The 13,846-nt window shown below is 35.4% G+C and overlaps 1 protein-coding gene across 1 annotated transcript in view; it reads left to right on the plus strand.

Annotated features, from left to right (window-relative positions):
* The window catches only part of LOC115886756 (helicase domino), a 38,359-nt gene that overhangs the window by 1,081 nt on the left and 23,432 nt on the right, over positions 1 to 13,846 (plus strand). The window contains exons 2-10 of the mRNA XM_030906035.1: positions 94 to 275; positions 333 to 2,881; positions 2,943 to 3,129; positions 3,744 to 4,044; positions 7,080 to 7,280; positions 8,985 to 9,112; positions 9,187 to 9,324; positions 11,354 to 11,622; positions 12,776 to 13,148. Coding sequence (XP_030761895.1) covers positions 105 to 275; positions 333 to 2,881; positions 2,943 to 3,129; positions 3,744 to 4,044; positions 7,080 to 7,280; positions 8,985 to 9,112; positions 9,187 to 9,324; positions 11,354 to 11,622; positions 12,776 to 13,148 — 4,317 coding nt within the window. The 5' untranslated portion in view covers positions 94 to 104. The remainder of the gene's footprint in view (positions 1 to 93; positions 276 to 332; positions 2,882 to 2,942; positions 3,130 to 3,743; positions 4,045 to 7,079; positions 7,281 to 8,984; positions 9,113 to 9,186; positions 9,325 to 11,353; positions 11,623 to 12,775; positions 13,149 to 13,846) is intronic.

A 13,846-nucleotide genomic window follows, 5' to 3' on the forward strand; every position in this document is an offset into this window, starting at 1 on the left:
ATCGAGGCATTTGTCTGAAATTAAAATATTCCATTGGATAAAAAATTAGATTTTTGGTTCTCGATTTTCTGAGGGCATATTTTTGATTTTCAGAGTAATCAGTGATGAGTGATGATACTCCGGGGGCAGGGCAGGGTGCTCTGCCCCCGCGAGACAGCCAAAGCCTTCGGGCAACGGCAGAGCGCCCTACAACGATGAGATTAACGCAAGTCGGAGGTGGGCAGTACGTTTTGGCCACTTCTCAGCCCCACGGAACAGTGCCGGCTTTAGCCCAGGTAGATTTAAATTCATATTTTTGTTTCGCTTAAATTTATGCATGCAATTTTCTATAGATCAGTGCTGGAGGTAGTATAACTAGCGTGCAGGGAGGAGTGACTCGAATTATTAACATAAGTCCTTCAAGAGGACAGCAAACATCATCATCTTTAAGACCTAGTTTAACGAATCAATCTATAGTGAACGTACTGAAGTCTCGGGGGAACTCGAACGTCAAATTGCATTTGTATCAAAACAATGATTCCAGCTCAAATACGACGCAATCGGTTGTATCTCATCCTCGCGGCGGGATCAAACGGGTATCATCAACGACCCCAGAAAAGAAAGATTCGTTTTCAGTGAAATACCAACGAGTAATGAATCATATGATAGTGAGGTCAAAGTTCGTCAAAGAGAAGTATGCAGAACATTTGGTTGAATCGTTCTACTTAGGAGCTGGAGGTAATATATTGGATCTGTATCAGTACGCGAAAAGACCCAAAACGCAAGCTTATTTAGCGTACATGAAAGAACACGCTATAGATCCTAAAGACGTGTCTGAAGAACTATCCAGTGTCACAATCCCCCAAACTACCCCAAGCACTCCTTCAGCTACCGAAGTTACCTCCCTCCCTGGTTTGCTACCTAACGTGAACCATCACACGCCCAGTACACCCACTACAACCACCACGGTTGTTCCGTCAACCCCTGAACCTGTAACACCAGTTCCAGCGAAATCTTTATCCACCTCCGTCAATAGCCAAGAACAAATTGTGGAAAAAGCTAAACAAGAGGCTTACGTAGTTCAGAGGATATCAGACCTACAAAAAGATGGTCTGTGGTCTGAAAAACGGTTGCCTAAAGTGCAGGAGATGTCCAGGACGAAAGCCCATTGGGACTTTTTACTGGAGGAAATGGTTTGGTTAGCGGCCGATTTCGCGCAGGAAAGAAAGTGGAAGAAAGCCGCTGCCAAGAAATGTGCCAGAATGGTGCAGAAATATTTCCAGGACAAAGCTTTAGCGGCTCAGAAAGCTGAAAAAGCTCAGGAACAACATCTCCGTCGGATAGCGGCGTTTTGCGCCAAAGAAATCAAGGTCTTTTGGGGCAACGTCGAAAAACTGGTCGAATACAAACAAAATACGATTCTAGAAGAGAAAAGGAAGAAGGCTTTAGACCAACAACTCAGTTTCATCGTCGATCAAACGGAGAAATACTCACAACTGTTAGCGGAAGGGATGAATAAGTCTGCCGTCGAAGTACCCTCAACGAATATATCGCCGAAGTCTAGTTCGAGGCATCATTCGGACGACGAATTCAACCCCGATGCACAAAGCGAAGAAGACGATGAAGAAACGATTGAACAGGAAGAAGCTATTCTAGAAACTGCGGAACAAACGGCGGAAGTCGAAGCACTACAACGGGAATCTCAGCTGGAACTTGATGACCTTCTCGAAGACGATTTCTTGCGGAATTACTTATTGAATCGAGATAAAATCCGACTCAGTGAGTCCGACGAATCCGACGATGAAAAGGAGGACAAGAAAAGTAAAGCGAGTGTTAGTAAAAGCGTCAAAGAACCAGTCAAATCCGATTCGGAGTCGGAAGACGAAAATTCGGAATCCGACGATGAAAGCGGCGAAGAAATGGAGACTTCGATGGCTGAAAACCAAAGCTTAAAACTTCTAGTTGACGATTCTCAAAAAGTCGAGGGAGAAAAGACAAAGACTGACGAAAAAGACGACCTGATAAACGACGCCGCTAAAATAGCGGAGAGTATTCAGCCCAAAGGCAACACTCTGTCTTCCACAACCGTCTCGACGAACGTACCTTTCCTGCTGAAGTTGCCTTTGAGAGAATACCAACATATCGGTCTGGACTGGCTTGTCACCATGTACGAGAGAAAATTAAATGGTATTCTAGCAGATGAGATGGGTTTGGGTAAAACCATTCAAACCATCGCACTTTTAGCGCACTTAGCTTGCGAAAAAAGTAACTGGGGACCCCATCTCATAGTCGTTCCGACTTCGGTCATGCTGAATTGGGAGATGGAGTGCAAAAAATGGTGTCCAGCCTTCAAAATTTTGACTTACTATGGTACTCAAAAGGAACGAAAACTTAAAAGGACTGGTTGGACCAAGCCAAACACCTTTCACATTTGTATAACGTCGTATAAGTTAGTTATTCAAGACCATCAGAGTTTCCGAAGGAAAAAGTGGAAATACCTTATACTGGATGAAGCTCAAAACATCAAGAACTTTAAATCGCAAAGGTGGCAACTGTTGTTGAATTTCCAAACTGAGAGGAGGCTCCTATTAACCGGAACTCCTTTACAAAACAACTTGATGGAGTTATGGTCTTTGATGCATTTCTTGATGCCCAACGTGTTCCAATCGCACAGGGAATTCAAGGAGTGGTTTTCGAATCCAGTAACTGGTATGATCGAAGGAAATTCTGAATACAATGATAGTATTATTAAAAGACTGCATAAAGTACTAAGGCCGTTCTTGCTGAGGAGGTTAAAGTCCGAGGTAGAGAAACAAATGCCCAAGAAATACGAACACGTGGTTATGTGTCGGTTATCGAAAAGGCAGCGGTTTTTGTACGATGACTACATGTCAAGGGCCAAGTAAGAAAAATCCTTTGTTTAGTAGGGCGTATGTCATTATTTTTTGTTGTTTTTTTTTCAGGACTAGAGAGACATTAGCCAGTGGGAACTTGCTTAGTGTAATTAATGTTCTTATGCAGTTGCGGAAAGTGTGCAATCATCCGAATTTGTTCGAAGTCAGGCCTACCATATCTCCGTTTCAGTGCGACAATATTAAAATTCACATTCCTTCTATTGTATATTCAGCTTTGCAGTACGACGTGTTTAAGGTTGGTATAACAAAACTTTCCCTACATATTGTTTTACCTGTTCAAGCCTTGTGTGTAGCCGAAAAAAAGTTGGCCTTCGATGACATTCCCCATACAATTTTACATATAAAATGACAGCTATCTTCATTTCATAGCCATCGCTGACGTCTTTGCTTTCTCGATCATATTGTATTTTTTGAGTTTATTAATATTATAAGATATTAAGTTTCAAAAATCTTAAGTTCATACTTTTTCTTTAATATATGTTAGTTTTGAAATAAACCAATAAGATTGGTTAAAAACAAGAGACGATACATGACGCATTTATATTTAAACCCATCTGTAGTTAACTTAAAAATAAAAATATAGAAACTTTGTTTAGTGAAATAAGTGGATTGGTATGGACGTCATCTGCTTTTTTTCTGTCATTATCTGTCGAAATCTTCCTTGAATCGTAAAACAATAATACACCAAAACCAAACAGAATATACTTATGATGATAATCTTAACCGAATCTTGATACGAGGTTTTCTCAAAATGATATCCGGAGGCATTTGTCTGATATTTCCTTAAAATAATTTATTTTTTGTTTTCTTAAACAGAAGGCAAAAAATTGACTTGTTTTCTTGTTTTAGCACGTCAATTTGTACGGTATGAATTTTTTACTAATAATGTTAGAGATGCACCTGGGAGCCTATCAGTGTTACCGTATGCGACAATCGGCGAAAAGAGACTTAAATTCCATTAAATTCGTGGAACATAAACCGCTGTGTCCGCCTAGTAAATTAAGTATGAAAGTGAAAATTCGAGACAAGACGGAAATCAAGCAGGAGGATAAAAAGGAGGTGCCTACCAAGACTACCACCGTCACAACACAGCCCAACATGAAAATGAAGCTGTCTGGGGTGCAGCTAGTCACACAGGGGATAGTTAAAAGTAAGCATTAGTTTTAGCTTGATTTTTTTATTAGATGTTCTAAAAAGTTAAAATTGGGTATAAATATAGTCTGTCCAATGACAAGATCCTTGACAGTGATAGATGTGTCTGTCATTTTATTTTCAAAGTAGTTTATTTTATTTTACAAAGAAATAAGTTGGTACAATTGGAATGTATAGCAGAAAATTAATATATTAATTTGAGCGTGACAATTGATTACTTCAAAATATTGTGAAAAAAAACTATAAAATTGAAAAAATCTAATCGTGTTATTTTATTAAAAACAATTACAATATGTGTTGATACAAAACAAGCAAGGGTGTATTTAAAAAAAATACCACATACCAAAAAAAGATATAAAAAAGATTTCCTGCTTTCAAGCCGTGTTTTTCAAGTAACTTCCTGCATTTATTGTTACATTTATCAATATAATTATTCAATATGATTATTATTTACCTATCTTGTGCTGCTATTTTACAGATACTCCAGTTTTTGGTATCATATACAAGATAGTATACAAATTTTATTTGTGGCTAATTACAACTCTCTGGCAAACTGTCTCTGGCGGTCTCAGGTCACTGAATATTAACTGTAAACGATGGTATGGGTCAACACTTATTTTTTCCGCGAGTTTTCCTCCACTTAAATTAAAAAAAAACACGTAATAACACAGTCCAAAATGCAAGATATTTATCATTTCTATTTGACATAATTTGACACAAAATTCTAACGTATAATTTGGAAAGAGTTTGACAACTCTCAAAAATCTTAAGAAGAGTTCACACGCATCGGCGTTCGTTTGTAGTTCATGTTTCCGTCAAACCAATAATATTGAAATATGATCTGTCATTTTTGAAATAAACCAATAAAGCTGGTTACAAACAAGAGATGACGCATGACGGATTTATATATAAACCCATCCCTAGTTAACTTAAAAAATATTAGAAACTTTTTTTAGTTAAATCAATGGATTGGTATGGACGTCATCTGCTTTTTTTCTGTCATCGTCTGTCGAAATCTTACCTGAGAAAAAAAAACATTTAGTATAAGAAAAAAATTGATTCTAAACCACGACAAGGAAATTCTACACAAACCAAACAAATCGAAAAAATCGTTATCATAGTGTCCTTTGTAATAACAAGCGATCATAATATTCGTCCTCGTCATATAGACTGGCCCCTTTCTATTATTATTTATAGTTTGTCCAACGACAAAATCTTTGGCAGTGATCTATGTGTCTGTCATTTTAAGAAATAAGTTGGTGCAATTGGAATGCAAAGCGGGAAATTAACACTAAATTTTATACCTTAAAAGTTAGTTAAATTAACTTTACGCTTATTTTTTAAACCAGTAACTTTTGAGCTTATCTCTCTACAGTACTAAAAGCTATTATTATTTACCTATCGTGTATATGTCTATGTCTTTATTTTAAGCTACTCCAGTTTTTAGTACCAATGCGATGGTAAACCAAACCAAACTGTATTGGTCGTTAATACAACTCTCTGGCTCTACACTTATTTTTTCCTCTGCTAAACTTAAAAAAAACACGAAACACACGTGATAACATAAACCAAAATGCAAAAGCGATTTCACAAATATTTATCATTTTCTAGCTGGTTATTTGACGCAATATGACACAAATAACCTTCAATTTGACTAGAGTTTGGCAAGTTTCAAAAATCTTAAGTCGAGTTCATCTGCATGCTTCTGCATCCGTGCGTCATTTATAGTTCCCTCGATTACTGTCCTCCATTCATGCAGTTGTGCAGCTCTGAACTGTTCAAGAACGCGACACTCTCACTCTATTCAATTGAGTCATAAAGTTCAGAACTGTTCCGCGCCACATGAAGGCACCAGGCTATCGCGCACCAGCATTCGCGAATTTCAAGTTCCAGAGCTTTACGCCCTGGGCTACTCAGAACGGTTCTGAAAAGAGCTGTGCGCGATAGCCTGGTGCCTTCATATGGCGCGGAACAGTTCTGAACTTTATGACTCAATTGAATGGAGTGAGAGTATCGCGTTCTTAAACAGTTCAGAGCTGCACAACTGCGTGAATGGAGGACAGTAATTAGAAAAGACGTTGTTTAGTGAAATACATGGATTGGTATGGACGTCATTTGCCTTTTTTGTCATCATCTGTCAAAAAAAACAGTATATTAAAAATTTCCAAAAAAACTTCTCAAAAATGAATATTTAAATGGAAATATGTAGTTGAAATGATTTTTCTTTGACTGTCATGTTTAATGTATACAATTGCTGTCCTCCATTCGCGAACTTCGAGTTCCGGGCTTTACGCCCTGGGGCTACTCGAGAACGGTTCTGAAAGGAGCGGGGCGCGATAGCCTGGTGCCTCCATATGGCGCAGAACAGTTCTGGAACTCTATGACTCAATTGAATGGAGTGAGAGTATCGCGTTCTTGAAGAGTTCAGAGCTGCTCAACTGCGTGAAAGGAGGAGGACAGCAAATGTATACACTTTGCAAATTATCATCGACTGTCATTTAAAAGGTTACTGTGACTCCGTTTTTTTTCTTCGATCATGCGGTACTTTAGGATATTAACATTTACATATAGGAGAATGTGATTGGAATTTGTTATGCTTTTTTGGTAATTTTAGATTTTCATTTCTAAGGTTTTATTTTTAGTTCTGAAAATGTTCCCTCGCTTCAATTACCATATGAACTGAGAATTTTATCCTGTATAAATATTTGTTTAGTAACAACAGATCACTTTTATTGTTTGCAAGAATGTTTAATATGAACATTAAAATTATTATTCTAAAAAACACGATATTATACATCATTTTACCATCTAATTTTTTATTATTAATGATTCATTTTTTTTTAATTTATTTGAAACCACATTATATGTAAGATAATTACAGTGTATGATACTTATGATGATAATCTTAACCGATTCTTGACAAGAGGTTTTCTCAAAATGATGTCCGGAGGCATTTGTCTGATATTTTTTGACAATGATTTGTTTTTGTTATCTCAAAGTGCTATGTTTACTAATGTTGTTTTTTTTTGCCAGCTATTCCTTTGGTAAATATATCTCAAGCTGGTGGACAAGTGCAAGTAGGAGCACCAATAAACGTATCTTCAGTTTTGAAGCCTGCCGATAAGTTATCTGCTAGTTTTGCTCAGTTAGTGCAGACTTCGACGGGGAAACACCTGTTGTTAACATCAAATCCTAATATAACGGGAAATATTCCGGTGACATCAACATCAGCAGGTGAGGACTAGTTAGAATTGTTTTAAACATTTTGTTTTTTAAAAAATGTTCGAAGGAGAGAAAGAGAGGTCGAAAATATTATCAAATTAAATTTTTCATAAATAAGAATTCTTTTGAAACTTACAACGCATTTTTTTCCTTTTGAAATTGACTGATAAAAAAGGCTTTGTGTTGGTAGTCATGGCAAATGATTCCAGTTGATTTTTTTTGCAAATTTGATATTTGTCATTTTCCTTTTTATTCCCAATTTTCCTTGAAATTAAATCTTCGTTTTCTTTAGTTAAAACTGTCATTTTCTCGCAATACAATGCCAAAATCACTACATATACCGGGTGCGTCTCAAAAGTGGCTCACCCCTATAACTTTTTTATTTTATTTTTTTTCAGATAAACGAGATTTGGTATGTTAGTATAGGATATAAATCAGGATTGGATTTCTTCCTGTTTCATCGGAAATTACTACAACTTTTGATTTTTAAATGGCACCCTCGGTATTTTGTTACTTTATTTGATAGAAAATGACATTCTGAATAGAATGCCATATCATATGTCAACTTTTGACATTCTCGCTTAATAAAAATTTGTATTTTAAAGTTCAATCTAGAGTGCCATGGGTATGTTAAAAATACTAATTTATAATCAAGGAGCCTTGGAAAAATAGATTTGATCTTTAATGTTTTTAGTGTCTTGTCCTGGCCATCTAAAAGATACCCAAATCGTATTTTTAATCATATCTCAATTTTTTCAAATGGAACGAGTGTGGCTCATTAGCATATTTGGAAAAAGCATTTTTTTACAAATAATTTGATACCACACACTTGGTATTTCAACTCCAATTGTCGTTATGAACCACTTGTTACAGTTTCAAATAAACCATTTTCGAAAATGTCAAAAGTTGACATATGATATGTATGTCATTCTATTCAGAGTATTATTTTTTATCGAATAAAGTAAAAAAATTCCTAGGCTGTCACTTAAAAATCAAAAATTGTGGTCAGTTCCGGTGAAACAGGAAGTGACCGAAAACAATTGAATACGTCAATAAATCATAATTTATGTCATATACTAACATACCAAATCTCGTTTTTCTAACTGAAAAAATAAAAAAGTTATAGGGGTGAGCCACTTTTGAGACGCACCCGGTATAGTAGGAATCAGCAACGTATTTCATCTCTTCTCAATTATTTTTAAAAGGAAAGTGTCGAGTTTCTTTTGCTGTTAACCTGCATTAGAGAGGTAAAAATTGATATTGTTGCTTAAGTTTTATGACTGAGAGTAGAATCTCACAAAAAGTGGACTAATGTTAACTAATTAGCACTTTTCTCACCTTTCATTCAGAAATCTTGCTAATAACTTCATTTAATTAGATTTTTTTGTGTAATCATAGACAAAGTAATAATGTAGATAGAAAAAAATATATTTGCATAGAATTTCTAAAATAAGTAAAAAATCGGGGACAAGATTACACATTTTATTTGACACTGGTCAAAAGTCAATGTATAAAAAGAAGCCGTGGTAGCATTTTGACGTGCATTTGTCATATATCTTCATGGCGTGCACGCTATGAAAATATAGGATTATGTAATATAGGATATTAAAATATAGGATAGTACAAGGGGAGGGGTAAAAGTAAAATTTTGGATTGGCGGGAAAGAGAGAATTAGGCATTTTTTATTTATAATTCTAACCTTTCGGTAACTTTTAGGTGGTCAAAAACTGACGTTCTTATCCAAACAACCGATCTCGGCTTCGGGCAACGCCAAATCCATCACCAAAGCCTATGTCAAGTTCCAGCTGAACTCGGTCACGACCGGCACAACCACTTCAACCTCGGTAGGTAAAGTAGAACGCGTCTTTATCTTACTTCCACCTGGGACTAACATTTGATCTGACGCTCTGTCTTGTAGAACTCAACTGCCTCGATACTGGCCAAAGTGGAGGACGGCCTCAGGCCGGTCAGTTCGAATTTTTTAGGACAACTTTATTCAAAACAAAACAATTTAGATGTTCGGTGGAAAAAGGATGAGAAAAGGAGTGGCGTGGCGGTAAGTAACTATTTTTTTTTATTTTTGCTTTCATCACCAACCAACTTTCTTAAAATCCAGAAAAAAAGTTCAGAGTTTTATTAAAGAAAAATTTAGATATACACTAAAGTAGTGATGGGCAGTGGGGTTAGATAAGCAACGTTTAGATTAGTAAAATTTGGGTATATGCCTATACCAGGTGCGTCTCAAAAGTGGCTCACCCCTATAACTTTTTTATTTTTTTAGTTAAAAAAACGAGATTTGGTATGTTAGTATATGACATAAATTAGGATTGATTGGACGTATTCAATTGTTTTCGGTCACTTCCGGTTTTACCGGAAATGACTACAACTTTTGATTTTTAAAGCACGTCCGATATTTTTTTACTTTATTCAATAGAGAATGTCACTCTGAATAGAATGACATATCATATGTCAACTTTTGACATTTTTGCATATGGTTTATTTGAAATTATAACTTGCGGTTCGTAACGAAAATTTGACTTGAAATACCAAGTGTGGTATCAAATTATTCGTAAAAAAATGCTTTTTCCAAACATGCTAATGACCACCCTCGTTCCATTTGAAAAAATTTGAGATATGATTAAAAATACGATTTAAGCATTTTCTAACTGGCCAGGACAACACACTAAAAACATTAGACGATCAAATCTATTTTTCCAAGGCTCCTTGGTGAAGAATTAGTGTTTTTAACATAGCCATGGCACTTTAGATTGAATTTTAAAATACAATTTTTTTATTAAGCGAGAATGTCAACAGTTGACAGTTGTCATTCTATTCAGAATGTCATTTTTTATTGAATAAAGTAAAAAAATACCGAGGGTGCCATGTGACCAAAAACAAATGAATACACCAATCAATCCTAATTTATGTCATATACTAACATACCAAATCTCGTTTATTTATCTGCAAAAATAAAAAAGTTATAGGGGTGAGCCACTTTTGAGACGCACCCGGTATACGCAAAGGCAAAATCATAATGTATAGACAAAATCCTAACATTTGGAAAATAAAATTTGACATCAAAATTATAGGATGACAACTTAAGGTGTGTTGGCATTTGCTTGCTTTTTCATTGTTACCTGTTCAGTTTTAATTTAAAAATAGTTGCAGTTTTTCTTAAGTTACTTAAAATTGGCTTTTCCAAAATTGATCAAATTTGGCATGTGTATTCAGCATAGGCAGGCCTTTAAAAACCTATATACCACTAGTAGCAGGGGAGCCAATATTTGGACATTTCAAAATTTGCATGGGATTTCCATGTTTTCAACGACGATGCACCACCCGGTATAATGTAATGTAACATAATAATTATTTCTCTATTAGAGTTATAGTACATGGGAATTCATGATGTGAAGTTCATAAAAAGTTGTATAGGTATAATTTTATTTTTAATGTTTTTTTTTTAAATCTACCTTAAATTAGGTACACCACTGTGAAAGCTAAAAAATACGTAATGTCACTTACGCCTGAAATATCAATTTGGGACTAGTATAGTCCACCTTTTTGCAAACTAAGCATTTGCAAACCATTTTAGATATTTAAAAATACTCTAAACATCCATAATGTTCCATTACTATTCATAGTAAAAACATCGTAAAACTGTAACCATAAAAACCAATCTTCCCGAAGCAGCGTTCTCACAGTTACTTCCCTAATAAGTTTTAATTTAATCAGAAAACTAAAAATAATTTCAAAAGTATAATCTATGTTCTATGTATTTTAACTAAAAGGAATCACCTACACTTATATTTAGTATGCCTTTTCTATAGGTGCTCAAAAACGATTATTAACAATAATAACACTTGGTTTTAAAACACAAACCGTAGATCTAAGGCAATCTGCAGAAATTTGTCATCATCAATTTTTGTTGAAAACTTGTTGATGTTTGATCAGGATAAAACGTAAATAGTTTTATCTCCTTTAAGAGATTTTTTGGGTAATTCTGTGTCTTAGTTTTCTAGTATCGAATAGTATTCTTATATTTTATTTATGTGTTTAATCTGTCACAACAATATATCATTATTTAGGACATATCCAGAGCAGATTATAAAAGGAGAATGCAGCTGATGAGGCGGGTCAATGAACGACGCTGCTCAGCTCTTCCCTTATATGGAAAGGACTTTCAAGACGTGATAAAAATTTTCAAGCCAAATAAGGACGCCCCCTGGTCCGGGGGTTACATAAATTGTTTGAACGCCCTGTTTTCCAAAAACGTGGACGAGACGACCAGCTTCCTGTGCGACACTCTGTACAGTCCGGAGAGGCGTATCCAGCAATTAAAAGATATTTGTGATAGGTAAGTGATCAAATATATTTTCGGCATTTAAAAAATATCAATTTCCTCTCTTTTTTCTGCTATCAAGTAGAATACTGCTAATTCACGGTCTTGCGATTTTTAACTGTTACTTAATTTACAATTAAAGACCCCCTCACACGCTTTAGTTATTTTGCGCGGTTTTTACCGAACGGTAGAACTGTTCAGTTAATAATGTCAGTGTGTGTCCAGTCTAACTTTGCCCATTCGTTCAATATCTGTCCCCACCCGATAGTGTATCGACCAAATACGTTTAAAATAACGTATACGGAGGGTACCGCTTAAATTCCTGTCCCGATATTGAAGGATGGCTATAGAATTTCAATGCATTTCCTACATAAGTCTATCCTTGGTTTGCAGGAGGTTTGACTAAACAAGGATGAACCTATGTCTTAAAACCATTCGACTCGATTTTCTGTCCTCCTTCAATACTGGGACGTAAATCCTCTCATTGCTCTTATGGGGAGGCCGTCGTATATTTTATTTAAATGTATTTGGTATCGACATAAACCGCCCAGTTAGAATCAAGCTAGTGGCGCAAGCAGTTCTTTATATATTTTTTTGGCGTATTGGATCATCTTCTATTTCTTTCCTGGATTATGTTTTTTACCGCCGCCACTGCTAGCAGGTTGTTACTTGAATCCATTGTTCTTTACTATGGCTTAGATAAAATGAAATTACTAAAATTAGAGAGTGTGTGGAAGTTGCTTACCCGTGCTTTCTACAGTTAAAACTGAGCAAAATAACTGAAGTGTCTGGGCGCCCTTTTTAATTATAATTGTGTGCTTTATTACTTAAAAAAAATGAATGGAAAGACAGAATTGTCGCTATACGGTGGTCTTATTTCCTTATTTGACATGGTATCTGTGAAGAATACCCATGATAGTGAAATTGTAGCATCAGTTTTAAGTGGCAGTAAATAAAAATCAAGGGCAGAATCATTTCATGACAACAGAACAACCTAAACGTGAAAATTATTATAAAAAGTAAAATGCACATAGAGGTTATTTTCACAGGGCAATAGAAATGGTATTCGCAAGTATACCTGTGTATTTTTTAGCTCAGAACTCTAGTATGGGACCTAAAAAGATTCCCGTTTGAATGGGAGATCACTCATATAACTTCTTGTTTTCAGGTTTATATTTTATGTACCTGCAGTCAAAGCGCACGAAACGGAAATCAGGGTCTGGCATCCGCCTCCTAGCGAGTACTGGATGCGCAAAGAAGAAAAACAACTCATTCAGCGATTATTCTCCAAACCGGCAACGCCCTTGCATCATATTGCTTCAGCCATGGTCACCCAATTCCCCGATCCACGACTTATTCAATATGACTGTGGAAAACTGCAGACTTTGGACAAACTTCTTCGACATCTGAAAACGGAAAATCATCGCGTTTTGCTATTTACTCAGATGACCAAGATGTTGGATGTGTTGGAAGCATTCTTGAACTTCCACGGGCATATTTATTTGAGGCTGGATGGTACAACGAAGGTTGATCAACGACAGGTAAGAATATTAGTAAAAGAAAGTAGCCGTGACATCATTGCGATGTTCATTCGTCAAATATTTTGATGACGTGCGAGCGAAAAATATTTTATTGATTTTCTTATACATATGAGATCCTTAAATTTGAGCAACATTAATATAGTCTGTCCAACGAGAAGATCCTTGACAGTGATAGATGTGTCTGTCATTTTAATTTCATAGTAGTTTATTTTATTTTACAAAGAAATAAGCTGGTACAACTGGAACGCATAGCAGGAAATTAATATATGTATTTAAAATTTGACTGACAAGTAACTTCAAAATATTGTGAAAAAAACTGTATAAAACAGAAAAAATGTTATCGAGTTATTTTATTTAATAAAAAACGGTATGTGTTAATACAAAACAAACAAAAACAAGACACCACATACCAAAAAATATAAAAAAGAACTATTTCTTACTTTCAAGCTTTATGAAACTTCCCGCATTTATGATTATATTTATCAATATAACTTATGTACAAATACAAATTTGTAATATTCCGCAGGAATAAATAAAACAACATAAATAAAACAAACTATTTTATTAATAATAACACTTACCAAATTTTATACCTCACAGGTTGATTAATTAACTTTAATCTTATTTTCTTTAAACCAGTACCTTTTGACATTATTTTTCTGCAGTACTAAAATCCATTATTTATCTGTCGTGTGATG

Source organism: Sitophilus oryzae, unplaced genomic scaffold (genome assembly GCF_002938485.1).
Source record: "Sitophilus oryzae breed Bouriz unplaced genomic scaffold, Soryzae_2.0 scaffold_496_pilon_pilon, whole genome shotgun sequence".
NCBI classification, from domain to species: Eukaryota; Metazoa; Arthropoda; class Insecta; order Coleoptera; family Curculionidae; genus Sitophilus; species Sitophilus oryzae.